Raw genomic sequence first — 17,179 nt, forward strand, 5'->3', positions numbered from 1 at the left:
TATAATGTATATATTATAAATATTAAATAATACAGTTTTATCGAATATTGTATCATCTATTTATAAAATAATAATATATATAGGTACTGTTAAAATTATTATAAAATGTACAATGTATTTATTATTGTTAAATAAAATTACTTTTCTAAGATGATCGAAATATTTTTCGGAAATAATGACATGTTATGGTTGTTGCAATTATGATATTTACATGAATAATTATTTTTATTTGAAACTGGAAATATATGATAAGGATTTGGATTATCATGTACGTATATGTTTACACACACGCGTAGTTTCGTCTTTGTGTAAAGTTATGTTTAATCATAAGATAAAGATATGGCTAGTCGCTTACCCAACAATTATTTTGAATGATAGTTGATGCAGACTTTAAGTGTTTTTTGTTTGAAATTTCATATATTTTATTAAATTTATATGACAATGGAAGTTTCACGTTTAGAACCTTGTATTCAATTACAATTATCAAGGAAAGAATTAGAAAATGTTGTAGATAAGGCTAAGGATTGGGCTCTTATGCATGGTATTAATTTATAGATGTATCAAACTAATGAAAAAAACTGGCTCATTGTTTCTTATTCTTCAAAATATATAATAATGATTTTATTGAAATCAAACAATTCAAATTTAACTTATTTTTATTCAGGTATTAGTATGCGATCAAAAGTATCCTTTAATAAAAATCAGGTACAAGTTTTACCATTTACTTTATTACCATCAAGTTTTCCTAGGAAAAATTTTGAGAAAGCTAAAGGTATACAAGTATTATTGAATGAACTGATACATAAGGTTGCACATGATAATAATTTTCTAATAAAAAGTTTAAAAAGGTATATAAAAATAATAAGTTGTTTGTATTTGTATTTGTATTTGTATGTGTTATAGATAACTGTTTTATATCTTTTAGTACAATTGATGCAGATCCATTTACAGCAAAATTATTTAACATATATGAAACTATATATAAGGAAGGATTTAGTCAAGTAAAATACTAACATAATATAAATTTATTTTAAATAATGTATGATGAATAAGTCTCTAAGCAATTTTTCTCTTCTAGACTTTAAGTCTTGGTCTACTTCGATCAGATTACATGTTACATGAGAATCAGATTAAACAAGTTGAATTAAATACTATTGCAAGTAGTTTTGGAGGAATAGTTACAGTTACTACTCAGTATCATAAGTAAGTTATTGTTACAAAGTATGCAATATATTTTTTATGTTTAATCCTAATATAATGCATTTTTAGGTATATCTTATCAGAAGTTGGACATGCGGATAAAATAAAAAATGTAGGTATCTTTCATTATTCCATATTTATTAAGTTTTTCTGATCCTTATTAAACTTTCGACCGTGTTTAGATCCCAGAAAATAATCCAATTAATGGACTCTGTAAAGGGCTAATATATGCATGGAAATTATATGATAATGAAAAGTAAGTAGTACAAATATGATAGCTAACTGTTAAATAATTAACATATTTTATTATAGGGCTGTAATATTATTTGTTGTTGAAAGTATTACTTATAATGTATGTGATCAGAGATTTCATGAATTTGAAATTTCTAAAATTAATCCTGATATTAAAATAATCAGAAGAAGTTTAAGAGATTTGGTGTCTGAAGCAAAGTTGGGACCAAATAAACAATTAATAGTGTATGTAATTATATAAAATATTTGAAAAGTTGTTTAGATATTATTAAATTTACTATCTATATCTAAATAAGAAATTATTAAATAATATTTTTTTATTTTTAGCGGAGATTTAGAAGTTTCTGTAGTTTATTTTCGTTCTGGTTATGAAGTTGAAGCTTACCCCACTGAACGAGAATGGGAAATTAGATTATTAATCGAACGTTCAAAAGCAATAAAATGTCCATCAATACAATATCATCTAGCTGGTACTAAAAAGGTATAAAAAATACTCATTTTTGTTTTGAACAGTGTAAAGAATAAATAACTTTTATTAGGTACAACAATCTTTAGCTTATCCTAATGTACTTAACGTACTTTTAAAAGATGATAATACAATAAAACAAATACAAGAGGTATTTGCTGGACTTTACTCTTTAGAATTTGTAAGTATTAGAAAACATTAATTGCAATTGTAATTTATACATATGATCATTTTAATATTACATTTTGAAGCTATTTTTATACTGATCTGCATTGTAAACAGAATAACGAAGCAGAAGTAATCATTGATAATGCTATGTCAGATCCTAAAAAGTATGTTTTAAAACCACAAAGGGAAGGAGGTGGAAACAATGTTTATAATGAAGATATAAAGACTCATTTAGAATCCATGAGAAATTCAGAAGAAAGAACAGCTTGGATATTAATGGATCGTTTTTATCCACCTGTGCAAAAGAATTATATTGTACGTGGTCATAATGAACCATTTGAAGATAATCATTTGGATTTCATTGATGTTGTATCAGAACTTGGTGTTTATGGTGTTATTATAGGGTGTGTAATAAAATATATTTCTTTCATAATTATTCTAGCAATTATATCGAGTGACTGAGTTCTCATTTTACAGAAATAATAATGATATCATATATAATGAAGAGGTAGGACATATTCTGAGAACAAAACCATCAAATGAAAATGAAGGAGGAATAGCAGCTGGAATTGGAGCTATTGATAGTCCTTATTTAATTAGTTAATACAAAAGATATTCGTATAGTTGCGAATTACCGGATATAGTTCAAAAGTATGAGAAATTTATATTATAGAATTATATCTTTATATATAATAATGTTAATAAAGAATGTTAAATGATAATTATTATAATCAAGTATTATTGATTATTCTGTTTTTATTAATTGTATGTAAAAGGATATATACATGAAGGTTTTACATATTATTAAATATTTATAAAGTAGGTAAATAATTATGTACATAGTTAAATTTGAGTTTCATTTTAATTTAGCAAAAGTTAATATATATTATACTATATTAAGCGAATATCCTGTCCATTAGTAGATTCTTTAGATTCGTCATCTGATTGATCGAAATTGAGAAGTTTCACCATTTGTTTTTCGCCCTTCTCTGGTATATTTTCATTGTGATTCTAAATATGAAAAAACATATATGTTTTCTACAACTGAATATGATGTAAGTAATTTACCTTTTGTATATCTATAATCGGATTAACATATTCATGTTCTCCAGGTGGTAAACCAGAAATATAATTGAACGAGGGTGTGATCTCATTTCGTTGCTGGTATGATGGATTTTGGAAATGGATACTGCAAGTAGGATAAGAAGCTAATATTTCTGACTAAAAATGAATTATCGATTAATTTACCTGAGATTATTTTTCTTTGAAAAGCGTGGTTTAATTTTCTGGTAATAAAAGTAGGCTGACGCAACTACGATACATGTTAGTACTGAAATTATTACACCAATTAGGGTCCCGTGTTGATAACGAATACTTTCGTTTCTACGGCCAGCTTTTCTCGTATCAAATTTAATTTTTATATTTGTGTTTTCCATGCAAGTACTTCTGGAATCTTTCGGATATCCATTCTGACAGATACATGCGGGTCCGTTGTTTCCCGAAACACACATGTAGCTGCATTTATGTCTCTCGCAAGTGTTTTTTCCTAATACAGAAATGTGAATTTTGAACGTATTTCTTATTAGAAAATAACATAAAATTTTGTTAATCAATTAATTATTTAACTCACCAATAGGTTGCCTCATTGGGTGCGAAATAATAAAGTACTTGTCGATATTTGAAATACCAATGGTAATCGTTACACATGATTTGTCACCGTATAATTTGCATTTTTTTACTTTACCAGTTGTACTCATCAACCAATATAAAGAATCCTCGTATATGCTAATGCTCAAAGCCTGATGAACCTATGATATTAAAAATAAGAGTAATATAAACGTATAACAATATCTTCCTTGCATAAATTATAATCTAGTAGAACTTACATCTGTGTTTAAAACTATAATACGATTAGAACCATCTAAATTCGAGGACTCAATATTTTTATGAAACGTATCTGACCAATACAATCTGAATCGTGTATAATCAATAGTTAACGCAAAGACAATACCAAGGTCTCGATGTACAATCGCTGTTATATTAGTACCCATTGTATTGGATCGATATATTTCCGTCATAGGTCTATCGTAAGATGTCCAAGAAGTTTGGCTCCAAAACAACCACCTAAATTGAATAATAATATATATAAAACTGCTACAAGATAGTATACTTTACTATACTATCAGCACTAAAATTTTATAAATCATATGACTAAATGTTTCAAAAAATTTAGTACCGTGATTCGTGTCTCAAATTGCCCTAAAACCTTTGGGATGAATGATTTACGATCGTATTCTTTAAATCCTTCAATTCTGCATATATATATATATATATATATATATATATATATATATATATATATATATATATATATATATATATATATATATATATATATATATATATATATATATATATATATATATATATTACCTGCAGTATTATATATATATATAATTATATATGTTATCGTTTAATTAATTATATATATAATTTTCCAAATTTTATTTTATATATAATATATTGTAATATGTTGTATAATTTGTAATTTATAATCAAATTATATTATATAATAATAAAATTTGGAAAATGAAATAAATATTTATTTAGAATCGAATGAAATCATTTTTAAATGTTAGGCGCCAAAGAGGTATAAGTTTCTTAATTAAAACATACCCTTCTTTTGGTTCGACGGCAATAGAGACTGCTCGGTTGTTTAGTGGGATTGATACTACTTTAGCACACTTCTGCTGTTCTAAATTGCATACCTGTAAATTAAAATTTAAAAGATTTTCATAGCTAAATACAGCTACCGAATGAACGCGAATAATGAATATTCGATACCTGAACACTGCTAAAATAGTCATTATCATTGAAGTATACGTTGTCGGTAATCCAATCAACAGCTAGAGCTCCCGGTCTGCCAAGGCCGGTAACAGTCTTTCGTTCCTTGGTCTTCATGTTTATTTTACTTACCGTGCCCAAGATATCTATGGGAGATATTGTATTAAGAGTTTAACAAAATGAAGAAATAAAATTATATTAGGAATTTAGTAAAATGTTTGAATCAAAGCAATAATATGTATATAAAATGCATATAATGTTGTATATAAAATGCATATGCATGATTTAATTCCTAAGTGAGCTACAGAAAATTCTTTTTGCTAAATCGTTAAGGATAGAATGTGTTTTGGAAAAAAATATTTTATGCATTAAGACAAGTAAATTTTGTTTGATATTACCATTGCTCCAATAGATAGTGTTTTCCCTCGTGTTCGCGTCAATACCGCTTATTTCAGGATTTAGTTCTTCATAAATAACTTGAATTGAATTTAAATTTGGTGATAACTTTCTGATATCAGCACTAGAAACAGTAATTATTTCCATTTGTGATCCTACAATAAAATAATTCGTTACAGTATAAAATATTCACCTATTATACATTCTCTATAATTATTTAATTATTCCAAACGTAAAATAAACAAAATAAAACGTAAGAAGCTAAGTGTTTCTTTACCAGCCACTTTGCATGAAATTTTATCGCTTCGAATGACGTATCCCTCGTGGCATGAACAAGTAAAAGATCCATTAGTATTATAACATACTTGTGAACAAACATTGTCTTTACATTCGTCAATATCTTCGCAGGATTTAAAATCGTTACTCAATTGATATCCATTTCTACAACCACAGACAGGACCAATGGGTGTTTTGTGGCACATATTTGTGCAGGGATTGTACTTGGTACACGCAGTTGCTGTAAAAATATATGCTTTAAATGTGAATTATTGTGTTCACATATTACAGTAATATTGATTCAATTTGTCAATTACTAGAATTGAGCTTTTGAATGATACTTTTATTATTAAGTTACAATTAAAAAAAATATATTTTCATTTCTTTTATCTGCACTGTACGTACCACATTGTCCGAATTCATCGCTTCGATCGGAGCAATCTACTTTTCCATCGCACACATTGGCAAAGGGGAGGCAGGCACCGTTGGAACATTTGTATTCTTTGCAAATAGAATTCGTGCTGATGCCACTTATTTTCGAATTACCACCGTCACAATCTTTTTCATCCGATCCATCCCCACAATCGTTTATCCGGTCGCACACCCAGCTTTTATCGATGCATTTCTGATTGTCGCAAACGTATTCTTCCTTTTGGCATCGAGGGCAATTACGTTCATCGTCGTTCTTTGGACAATCTGTAACGCCGTTACATCTACGAAAACGATAGGTTAATAAAATGGACCAATTGTTTGCTTTCTTCATTTCATTATGATGAAAATACACCTATTAAAAAAGGGATATATAAAATTAAATGAAACTCATTGTAATTTAAATTTACTGTACTATACATATACTGAGCAATGTGGTAGTCTTAGAAATTGATTAAGAAAATGAATGTAAAATAATTAAAAAATTAATAAATAATAATGCTAAATTGACTAACCTGACTTGCTTCGGAAGACACAGTTCTGTGTTGAAACATTTATACTGATCTACAGTACAATTGACATAATTTCTGTTACCCGTGTCCTTGCAATATTGTTCATCGCTGTCATCCTCGCATTCACTGACTCCATTGCATTTCAGCATTAAATCGATGCAACGACCGTTGGAACAGGTAAACATCTCGGTTGGACACGCGTTTCTTTTGCATGTTTCGCTCTCGTCGGAACCATCTGGACAGTCAGCCTTTATCCACATGCGGAATTAAATAATTATGCAACTAAACATTTTAACGAAACAGGCTGGGTTTACTTTTTAATTAGATGTACACGATGTATAAAAAATAAGTGTAAAAACTACCGTAACGTGATTCTACACCCCTGAATTGGTGGAGATTTGTAAAAAAATATTCAAAGGGAGAGAACATTTCAAAGGGATTATGGGTCGCAAATGTTCCTCCTGTCAGAAAAAAATGTTGAAGTTTTAATAATTCTTAAACTGACTTTATTTGCAGTGCGTTTATATTCTGCAGTCGGATCTCATTGTAATTTGCTTAGGAGACGTGAACATAAAAATCGCAAATACTTCGCACTTGTTACGTATGCAAATGTAGGCAACGATGTAGGCAGAAAGATAGAGGCGATAATATGATCTCCAATAATCGTCTTTGATTGAAACTTTTAACATCACTGCTTGTGGATTTTTGTAAGCCCAAATCCTGGCACTTTGTCGATTGAGGATGCTACAACTCGAGGAACCGCTCTCATCCATAAATAATACACGCTCTAAAAAGTGGGCAACTTATATAGCATGGCAAAAGCTTTGTCGAGTAGCATAGTCATTTGCCTGTAGTGCTTGAATGCGGCGAATTTTTTAAAGCCGTAAATCTTTTTCTCTGATTATTCGTCGCACTGTCACGTGACTGATTCTTACTCGACGAACTACTTCATGTAGATCTAATAGTGGATAAGGATGAACAAAAGTGATAATCAACCTATTCTTCTTTACGCTAATTGATACGGGCTCGATCTGTATTCAAATGCCGCAATATTAATTTTTGATCATCAAATTGTTAACATAGCCGCTGAAAATTGCATTATCATGGAATGTCTCCTGCACACAGAGATTTACCATTATTCCTGTATTCTGATATATTTCTCGAGGTGACTTCTAATTTTTTGTTATTTTGTAAATAGTACGCTACTTTCTCATTAAATGAAAATAATTAAATGTAAACACATTATGAATTAAGCCAGTTTAAGGATTATTAAAACTTTAATATTTTCTTCTGATAGGAAGGGCATTTGCGGCCCATGATCCTTTTGAGATTTTCGTTGCTCGTGATGAGTAGAACACGTTGCAATAAAAAAAAATTTGACCTTGAAGATCATACTAAAGGTTAATTTTTGCACGAACATTTTTTTACAGATTTCCACCGATTTAGGAGTGTAGAATCATGCTACGGTAGTTTTTACATCTACTTTTTATACAGCTTGTACATTAAACGAGTTAGAATACGTGACCAAGTTGTCGTTCTACCGTTTTTCTTTGTTGAGGAAAGTATTAACTACGATATAATCAACAAAGAGAATGGAAAGTGTAATAAGATTGATTCATCTTTCTCGTTTTCCGTTCAAGTACAATTTAAGTGCATTAGAAAAGTACACTTGCATTGTTTTTAACTTACAACGCATTATACGTTGTTATATTACAAAAATAAACAATAGTGTATAATTTACACGTAAAAAATGAATGTTTCGTAAGGTACTGATATAAAGAAGCCTAATGGAAGGTTTAGACTCACCTCTCCATCACATTTCCACGTTTTGGGTATACAAGTCCCGATTTCGCATGCGAAGGCATCGCCATCGCACTTGTGCTTGTCGCAATTAAGTTCGTCCGAAAAATCGGTGCAATCACTTTGTCCGTTGCACACGAGATATTTCGATATGCAAGCCCCTTCGTGACATTGAAACTCATCTGGAAGATATTAGAGTCATTGTGAATAATTGTTGGCCGCTTGAGTACAACGAAGGCCTTTATTCAGCCTTCATTTTGCATACATATCGAACATAGTTTTTCGATGTTGATGTCTTATGACAATAGCATTATTCGACTCGTTTTACACGAGTTCCAGATATTTTATCGCGTCGAATAAATTGATCGAAAAAGAATCGAAACATGATCTTGATAAGGTATATAACAGAGAATCAATCGGATATTTATTTTTTTTTCCATGCGAGAGTCAGAGTTCAAGGAGAAGTATGTGTATAGAAATATAAAAACAGGAAGCAGAAATGTTAACTTTTCCTTATACAAATCGATAAATTCAGTCGTCTTTCTATTGCTTCAAGCTTGAAATCAGTTATGAATAGATATTATAAATTCATTTAATCACTAATAACGTGACTTCAGCTATGATTGCTTTATTCGCGTGTTACGATTGTTCAAGCAAACAACACGATAGTTTTAAACAATATTAATTTATTGATTCAAATAAATATTCGATCTATTTAATAGTTTCATTCACTGATCTCTCAATTTGATCTACATTGTCGTTCGCTTTATATACACAGTATATAATTTATCGCTTATAACGTGTGCTCTAAATGTTTAGACAGTCTTGTTATTGTAGACAATAAGCACGTTATAAATAAGATTTAGTAAGGGTTTTGATTTACTGGAGTCGCATTCCTTTTTATCACAGCCTTCCTCATCCGATCGATCGACACAGTCGTAGTGGGAATTACAACGTTTCGTCTTGCTTATGCAGTCGCCGTTTTTACATTGAAACTGATCCTCGTGCTTGCACCTTGACCAATGGTGTTCATCGCAAATACTTGATTCATCTTCACCGTTAGGACAATCCTGTATTCCGTCGCATCTGAAGTTGCGAAACATTTACAGTTTAATAACGCATGCAGATATTAAATATAAAATATAAATGATAGTTGTATTTTCAAATTTATAGGTATATTCTGCATATCAAAATAAAAGAAGATGAATTCGTATATTTTTATCCAATAAGGGTATGAAATAATTTTTATTGTCATGTTACAGTCGTGAATTAGCAAGTGTTGAACGCCAACGCAGACTGATGGTTTCCATCGTTTAAGTGATCTTAAAATTATAAATCGATTGAACATCGTACAATTCGTTTGATACGATTGATTTATCAAGTCTTATACTAAAAATACAAAATAGTAATTATCCATGAAGTAAGAATTTCAATGATTATATTTCAGAGATTAAACTTTTATCTATTCATGATTAATAGACATGGAAAGTTACAGAATACACTTATAAATTGATAAATTCCATGGCTGAACCATTCAAGATAATAATATCTTACCTTTGATGGGATTTTATGCATATATCGTGTTCTCCACATTTTATTTCGCCAGCATTACAAGCAGTTTGAAGAGTACACGTTCGATTATCTACGTCCAGCATCATGTCGGGTGGACACGCACAGATCTGAAAATTTAAATGAAATATAAGTACAAGGATAATCGTGTCTCAAAGAAATCGTATTATACAAACACTCTAAGCTTACATATGAATCAGCATTAGATAACAGGCACACGTGAGAACAGTTTCCGTTGTTGTTGCGACACTGGTGCTCTTCTATGTATGTTTGATGTAAACTTATTAACTGCATTCTATTCAAGTCTTTAGATACTTCTGAAAGATACAATTGTTTCTGTATAATTGGTATAATTCTTTCTTTTTTATATTCCATTATCTATACGATAAATTGGATTGAGTGATTAATCGCTATTTGTATTCTTTATTCTCTTTATATCTCATTATTATTTTATTTAATTGCATAAAATGCTAAGAATGGAGAAAACTTAGTTAAGATTAAATCCATTCATCAACGATCTAGACAATATATTTGATTATGGTTGACGATTCATGTCTGTTGATTAATAATTGATTATCAAAGAGTTTTATAACTTATTTCATATTACTCACCTAATGTAGTATGCTTCTGATATTGCTGTGTGCTGCTTTTGTTGGCCCAATACAATTTATTCGATTTATATTGAGTCCAAAACACATAGTCACTAAGAACAGTGAGACTCACGGGTTCCAGTAATCCAGTGCGGAAGATATATGTTTCGAAACCTAAAAAATTTAATTATATTTATATTTATATCTATATTATAGTCATTAACATTAGTCATTTATTACGATAGAAATACAAACCCGGAATGGTCGTACTACCAATACGACCAGTGCCTTGATCACTCCAAAACAATAGTTTCAGAACTCTGTCGTAGCACAAAGATATTTTCGGTCCAATTAAATGTGTCTTATTCCCTTCGATTGTGACTCTTGGACCAAGCCCGTTCATGTTCATCAGGTCTATGCGATACAATTCATTCGTTCTGAATACGACCATCATGATACTAAAACATCATCACATAATGATCTTTCCATAAAGATTTTACTATAATGCTTAGCAAATTAAAATAAAAAAAACATGTATATAGAACTATATCGAAATTCATTCGTCTTTTTGTGATTCATGTACAAAAATGATTACTTTTCTTCAGGTACAAGTGCAATATCGTAAGGCTCGTCTTGGAAATAGAAGATCGTTTTTTCATTGTTGTTCAAGCTGTGGACCTCGATAGTTTTGTGTTTCACATCCGACAAATATAGATTATTTCCGATGTAGTCGAAATCCATTCCACCTAGTATTTCGTTTTCAATAGACATCATGCTTTTCTCTTCACCAGTCTGCATGTTAAAATGGAAAATGTTGTCCCTTAGCTGGTCGCTGGCTAGTAAACCACCTGTGTCGATTTTTGTTCGATAATATTGAAAATATTTAAAAGCAGCAATGTTATATAACTATAACGATATAAATGTTATATATTCTCGATGATTTTTATAGACATTAAAGCGTTGTGATGTCATTATGAGCTTAAATAAAATCACGTTAAATAACATTATTCGACTTTGAAAGGTTTCGACCGCGTGTTTAGAGCAACGGATATATATTTGTTATATGAAATATCATGGTTTGTCTATTGGAATAAGTAGGATGTTTGTCAATAATCGATTATTAAAGTCTTACCAGTGAGAGGATTATAAACAACCTCAGTGACGTGATTTAATGTGTCGCTGGAAGTAATTTTCGGTTTTCCCAATAGTTCATGATAATAGTCTATGAATGTACTTCCTGCTGCGATAACTAAATGCGTCTTCTTCTTAACCGCTGAAATTTATTTAATTCATGTGTATATTTATTTAATTATTAAATATCAAGTTACGTCTTATATTTAATTCACTAGTTTACAGCAATAATACAACTTACCACGGCACGTATGGTTATCAGAATTTAATTCTTTGTCCAATGTGCAAGCGCAAGTATAGCTATTCGCTGAGTTTAATAGACATAATTGAGAACACGGGCTTGAATTGCAGGGATTCGGCATCTATTATCGAATATTGTATCATTTATTTACGAATAAATTGACGAGAAAGAAAAAAATGAACGTACCTTGGGTTTTAAAACAGAGTGATATATGTGTATGCCATAAATAGTACTGTTTGTAGACACTAAAACTTCCCAATTTTTACCAGTGAATTTATCACATGACTGTATGGTATTAGATATCCAATCGCTCCAGTATAACTTATTTTCAAATACAGCCAATGAAAATGGCCTCTTTGCTATATCTTTTAATATGGCCTAAAACGGTACAAATAAAAAGCGAATAAATAATTTTTACTGTAATTATTGATCTTCAGACGAACATTGTTCTAATGTTCGGTGTAGAAATGTGAAATATACCTTTCGATCTGTACCATCCAGTCGTACCGATTCGATTACTTTTGCTTTAGCATCTATCCAGTATAATCTTTCATTCGCGTAATCGATAGATAAACTGTTTGGCAATTCTAAATCTTTGCTGACTAACACAGTGTTATTTTTTCCATCCATTCCTGCCCTCAATATGCATGAATCCATGCCCCATTTGGACCAATACATTATACTGGAAACACATAATTTTATTATTTATTTTGCACTTGCAAAAATTCTTTAACTTGTGTTACTTCTTAAACATTTAATTACAGAAAGTATAATAAAAAGCTGATAAAAACAAGATATGGCAATTTTATAAAAGTAGTAACATAAAATTTCATAATTTTTTTTAAACAGATATTTAGGAGATTGAAATACTTTATTTATCCAGATGCTGAAAATACTTTTGAATCTCAATTGTTCAGTTTTTTACGTTTGAAATTACTTACCCACTGGACGGTAATAAAACAAGACCTCGCGGTTTATCGTTTTGTTCTTTTATTATAACAGTGCAATAAGAACCATCATTGTTACAAACTCCGATATGCATATAACCACCATCCGTGAAATATATGTTGCCTGTTACCCAATCTACTGCCATGTCATCGGGGCTGCTCAAACCTTGAAGATATATATATTTTCTTATAATTTATATATATTATACATACATATATATATATATAAGAAAATGAGCAACAAAGGAAATAAGTAACGTACATGCAAACTTCAGATGTGAGTATCAATCTGATCTAATAAAATTAAAATTTTGTAATAAAGTACAGTAGGAAAGATTAGAGTAATTTGAGAATACGATTTATATGCATAATTTACCTGCTGTAACAATGACCTCTCGCTGCGAACCATCCTCTAAACTTTTGATTATCGCTTCGTTTCCGTCCTCGATATCGGACCAGTATACATTATTCGCGTCTAAAGAAATAGCCACGGCGTGTTGCAAATTTTGAGTCACCGGATAATACAACCGAGAATTGAGATAAATACCACGGATTTCAGATTTAATTGAAAACATCATCAAACCTTCGCCACCTGTGGATAAACAGTAGAAAATAGATACTAATTAGAAATACGTAGATACTTAGGAAAATGAGGCTCTTTATCTTTCAAGAAGGTATTTATCTTTCAAAACTTTTCCTTTTTACAGATTCTATTTGTTCTATTAGTCATAGAATATAGAACCTATCACAGATAAGAATTAAATTTTTAAAAAATTTTGTTCGTACAAAGCTGAGAAAAGATTTACCTTCGGTTTGACAAGTTCTTTTGTCATCGTTCAGACTGTAACCAGGTTGACACGAGCATGTATAAGATCCAACGCTATTGATACATTCTTGATCGCAAATTCCGTAATTATTGCACTCATTCACATCTATAAAATAATAGATATGTATATAAAATAACTTTGTAGTTTCTTCTTGATCATGACTTTAATAATTAACTCGAATCTAAATCAGATCTGAATATTTATGTCTGTAATCAACCTTTAGTTCAGTAAAAAGAAAAAATAGATTGTTAATCTTTTATCTTTACCCTCGCACGAAGTCTGGTTGTTCACCAACTTGTAACCTGGTCGACACGAACATTGAGCACCTTCAGGTGTTTTCCTGCAATTATGTTGACACTTTGCTTCCTTGCACGATGCATCAGCTATGATTTGAAACAATTAAACCTATTACTGTTAAATTGCCAAGTCTTGGCTCAAAAATTGCCATCACTCCGACTTTATATTACTGAATCGAAACAATATCTCCTTCACTACTACTTACCCTTGATACATGCATCTATATCTTCATCTGAATTATCCCCGCAGTTATCCTTCTCATTACAGGTTGCGTTCAGAGAAATGCATCTTTTATTTTTGCACAGATATCGATCGTATTCGTTGTTACATTCATCGACTGGTATCATGTAATTCTCTATGGATTATAAAATAGTAATATAAGTTTGAAATTTGTAGATCTTATTTAACATCAAAATATAGTTTAAGGAAAGAAAAGAAGAAAGATTACCGCATTTTTCTTCATCGCTCTTATCTGGACAATCTGGGATACCGTCGCAAACCCATTCGTTTCTTATGCAATGGCCATCTTTGCATTTGAATGCGTCGCAATTTACCTGCAGTAATTGAGAATATATCGATTAGAAGAATATTTGTAATTCGTATAGTCTTCAAATTAGTAAGTCAATCTGCTGTACCAAAGAACCACCTTGTAATATACGTAAAGTCTGATGTACAATAAAGTATTATTATTATTGTTGTTGTTATTGTTATTATTATATAATCTTCAAATTCATTTAGGATATAGTATGTCAAGAAGATTAAATATTTCACTTTTGCGTTCAAGTTACTATAAATTGAGGCAAAAAGAATATATCTTATTAACATCTTTATTGCTTAAAATAAATATAATAAGTAGCTGATCAATTATGGAATGCTTGATACTTGCATCATATATAGATGAAAGTTATGAATAATTGTAATAAATTTCTCCAATCTGTAATATCGATTGATATTTAATCTAATTTATATTATAATTAACATAAACAAACTTATATATTTTTTCATTCTCGGAGTACCGATCTAGGAATTATGCTGTTATTTGATAAGAAATTAAAATTTAAATGCGATCTCACATCTTTTACACAACCATCGTATTCATCACTGCCATCGGAACAATCTTCTTTTGCGTCGCAGAATTTTTCTATCGGTATACAAGTATGAATATCGGAACATTGGAACTCGTCTATAGCGCAACGAATCATTTCAAGGTTTTGAAGCTGAAATAAAAAAATTGATTTTGTTATATATTAGAAGTATAATATAAGAATAATATATATATAATATAAGAAACCATTTCGTTGTAAAATATACAGTTCCGAATAAAATAATAATTTACAAGATAAAAATAAATATATATGTAATACAATTATATAATGTATAATACTTTATCGACTTATGGAACATATTGAGAAATTTCAGACGTGGAATATTTTGCAATCTCTTGCAAATAATTTTAAATTATTTAACTATACAATTCTTTAATAATAAAATATATAAGAATAAGCAATATATTATTATAAATATCGTTTTGATGATAATTATGAATTAATATATACTTGGTAGCCTTCACAACCCGTTTCGTCGGAACCGTCACCGCATTCATCTTCCCCATCGCAACGGAAGATGGATGAAATGCATTTTTTATTCGAGCACAAGAAGAGATCCGGTGGTTCGCAGCCTATAGCTTCAAATTAAAAAGTAAGAAAAGTATAAATTAGAATGTGCTAGAAATAAATTGTTACTAGATCTAATTGTAATATGTACGATTAAAGTTACCTGCGGTATCGGCGCGTGGGTTGAAAATGCTTACAACCAGAAGTACGAACAATCTGCGATACATAATCTGAAATAATTTTTGTCGAATTAATTTACATTTTTATTAAGCAATCGAAAATATTTTCCTATTATTTTAAAGTCTTCACCGGCATAATTTGTTTAATCGTTAGAATGCCACGGTTATCGTAGAAAACTAATTAAAAAATATTTGGTTTTTACATCATTGATACAACAGGTATGAGAGCAAAAGTTCAAGCGTTACAACACAATGAAGTAAACATAAGTTGAAGAACGCAAGTATAATAGAATTTGAGGGTCAAATCATCATCGTATCATTTTTCGATGGTTAAAGTCTTTTCAACGGCACAAATGTTCCTTATGTATTACTAATTGTATCTTCTCATTTATGTTTTTTATACAAGTTCAAATATTATAAATGCTTGAGAATTACGTAAAGACACAATATGAATAATAAATAAAATACTAATCAGTATATCCGGTACACTGACAAATGTAGATTTTAAGTATATTATACAAACTTAGCTCTGCAAAAATGATATCACAAGCGGAAATTATTTTCATTAAATTAAGTAAACTTCGTTTTAACTAGACCAACCCCTAATAAAAATTACGGAATCAGATCTGAATTGGGTACTCTTTATAATAAAACTGGCGAAATTAACATTTTATAACATAATTGCAAAATGGAATAGGTATGGAAGGTTTTTAAAATAAAATATTTCTTTTCGATATACTTACGAGAGGTGTTCTTACCATTACGACTGTTAAACGAAAACTAAGGGCCGTTACAGAGACCGTACCAAAGTTGTGTAGTTGAGGTCGTTTTTCTAATAATACACATATTGTTATGAATGCCTCTGTGTAAGTTATTATACATTAATATAGATTTCATTCTATTCAGACTTTTGAACGGGATTAAATCATAAATAAGAAATGATTTACACATATATAAATTATTTCTTTTTATGTATATTCATTAAATTTAATACTAAATTTATTATGCAATATATTATAAACAAACTAATACAAAAGGTAATAATTATAACAGTAATGTTAGAGTAATGTGTATAAATAAATATTTTTCAAAAATATTTCGTATAATATGTAAGTACACGTGAATTACGCTTAGATATGATAATTTGTTCTTTTAAAAGTTATAACTTATTGTAAATTTCGCGTGATAGAAGAAATTGTGTATGAAGGTACAAGTTTCATAAGAAATGTATACAAACAGTTGGTTCGATTATGTACACACATTATTCTTAAGTTTAAATTTGCTCGACCTTTACGAAACTAGAAACGACTAACGTTTATATGAAAATTATTCCAACAATTAAGCCATTTCTCATTGCAATTATCATATCATTTTATTAATTCTTCTTACGATAAGTTCTACGATACGTTCTTTTTACGATAAGTAATTTTTATGATCTTTAT

General features: G+C 29.8%; 2 protein-coding genes across 7 annotated transcripts; one reads left to right on the forward strand and one right to left on the reverse strand.

Moving 5' to 3' along the window:
- Nucleotides 1–126: 126 nt before the first annotated feature.
- Nucleotides 127–3,406, forward strand: LOC126877567 (glutathione synthetase-like). 6 transcript variants are annotated; one of them, XR_007695152.1, is made up of 12 exons: nt 283–848; nt 926–1,001; nt 1,079–1,203; nt 1,270–1,312; nt 1,383–1,456; nt 1,513–1,677; nt 1,780–1,933; nt 1,992–2,099; nt 2,201–2,490; nt 2,564–2,737; nt 3,007–3,141; nt 3,199–3,406. XR_007695152.1 is itself a non-coding variant. In XM_050640255.1 (11 exons), exons 2-11 carry the CDS (start codon nt 673–675, stop codon nt 2,688–2,690), a joined length of 1,338 nt encoding a protein of 445 aa, XP_050496212.1. In that variant the 5' UTR covers nt 127–268; nt 665–672; the 3' UTR covers nt 2,691–2,821. The 6 variants fall into 6 exon arrangements, 4 of the variants coding, with proteins under 4 accessions (XP_050496212.1, XP_050496201.1, XP_050496210.1 ...); XR_007695157.1 differs by having other exon boundaries at nt 3,010–3,141; XM_050640255.1 differs by lacking the exons at nt 3,007–3,141; nt 3,199–3,406 and adding an exon at nt 127–268 and having other exon boundaries at nt 665–848; nt 2,564–2,821.
- Nucleotides 2,823–16,511, reverse strand: LOC126877489 (vitellogenin receptor). Its single transcript, XM_050640206.1, has 32 exons — nt 16,481–16,511; nt 15,722–15,788; nt 15,502–15,629; nt 15,019–15,162; nt 14,394–14,499; nt 14,151–14,300; nt 13,915–14,031; nt 13,628–13,753; nt 13,198–13,413; nt 12,816–12,987; nt 12,355–12,556; nt 12,061–12,252; nt 11,875–11,995; nt 11,635–11,775; nt 11,098–11,350; nt 10,758–10,960; nt 10,524–10,676; nt 10,102–10,229; nt 9,898–10,022; nt 9,227–9,429; nt 8,350–8,525; nt 6,547–6,791; nt 6,008–6,315; nt 5,604–5,843; nt 5,329–5,481; nt 4,931–5,076; nt 4,763–4,854; nt 3,973–4,210; nt 3,717–3,894; nt 3,335–3,632; nt 3,155–3,275; nt 2,823–3,097 (listed from the first exon to the last, which is right to left on the reverse strand). The coding sequence occupies exons 1-32, from the start codon at nt 16,496–16,498 to the stop codon at nt 2,978–2,980; spliced, it is 5,280 nt and encodes a 1,759-aa protein (XP_050496163.1). The 5' UTR covers nt 16,499–16,511; the 3' UTR covers nt 2,823–2,977.
- Between the last annotated feature and the right edge of the window lie 668 nt (nt 16,512–17,179).

Source organism: Bombus huntii, chromosome 2 (assembly GCF_024542735.1).
Source record: "Bombus huntii isolate Logan2020A chromosome 2, iyBomHunt1.1, whole genome shotgun sequence".
Lineage (NCBI taxonomy): Eukaryota > Metazoa > Arthropoda > Insecta > Hymenoptera > Apidae > Bombus > Bombus huntii.

Excerpts from the sequence above, each read along its gene's own strand:
- LOC126877489 (XM_050640206.1), bottom strand. Across the intron at positions 14,032-14,150 it reads TATAGATGCATGTATCAAGG|CTGATGCATCGTGCAAGGAA; the intron begins GTAAGTAGTAGT and ends TTCAAATCATAG. Across the intron at positions 3,633-3,716 it reads CCCAATGAGGCAACCTATTG|GAAAAAACACTTGCGAGAGA; the intron begins GTGAGTTAAATA and ends TTTCTGTATTAG.
- LOC126877567 (XM_050640244.1), top strand. The coding sequence starts at position 556 with ATGTATCAAACTAATGAAAAAAACTGGCTCATTGTTTCTTATTCTTCA. Across the intron at positions 1,457-1,512 it reads AAATTATATGATAATGAAAA|GGCTGTAATATTATTTGTTG; the intron begins GTAAGTAGTACA and ends ATTTTATTATAG. Across the intron at positions 1,678-1,779 it reads CCAAATAAACAATTAATAGT|CGGAGATTTAGAAGTTTCTG; the intron begins GTATGTAATTAT and ends TTTTATTTTTAG.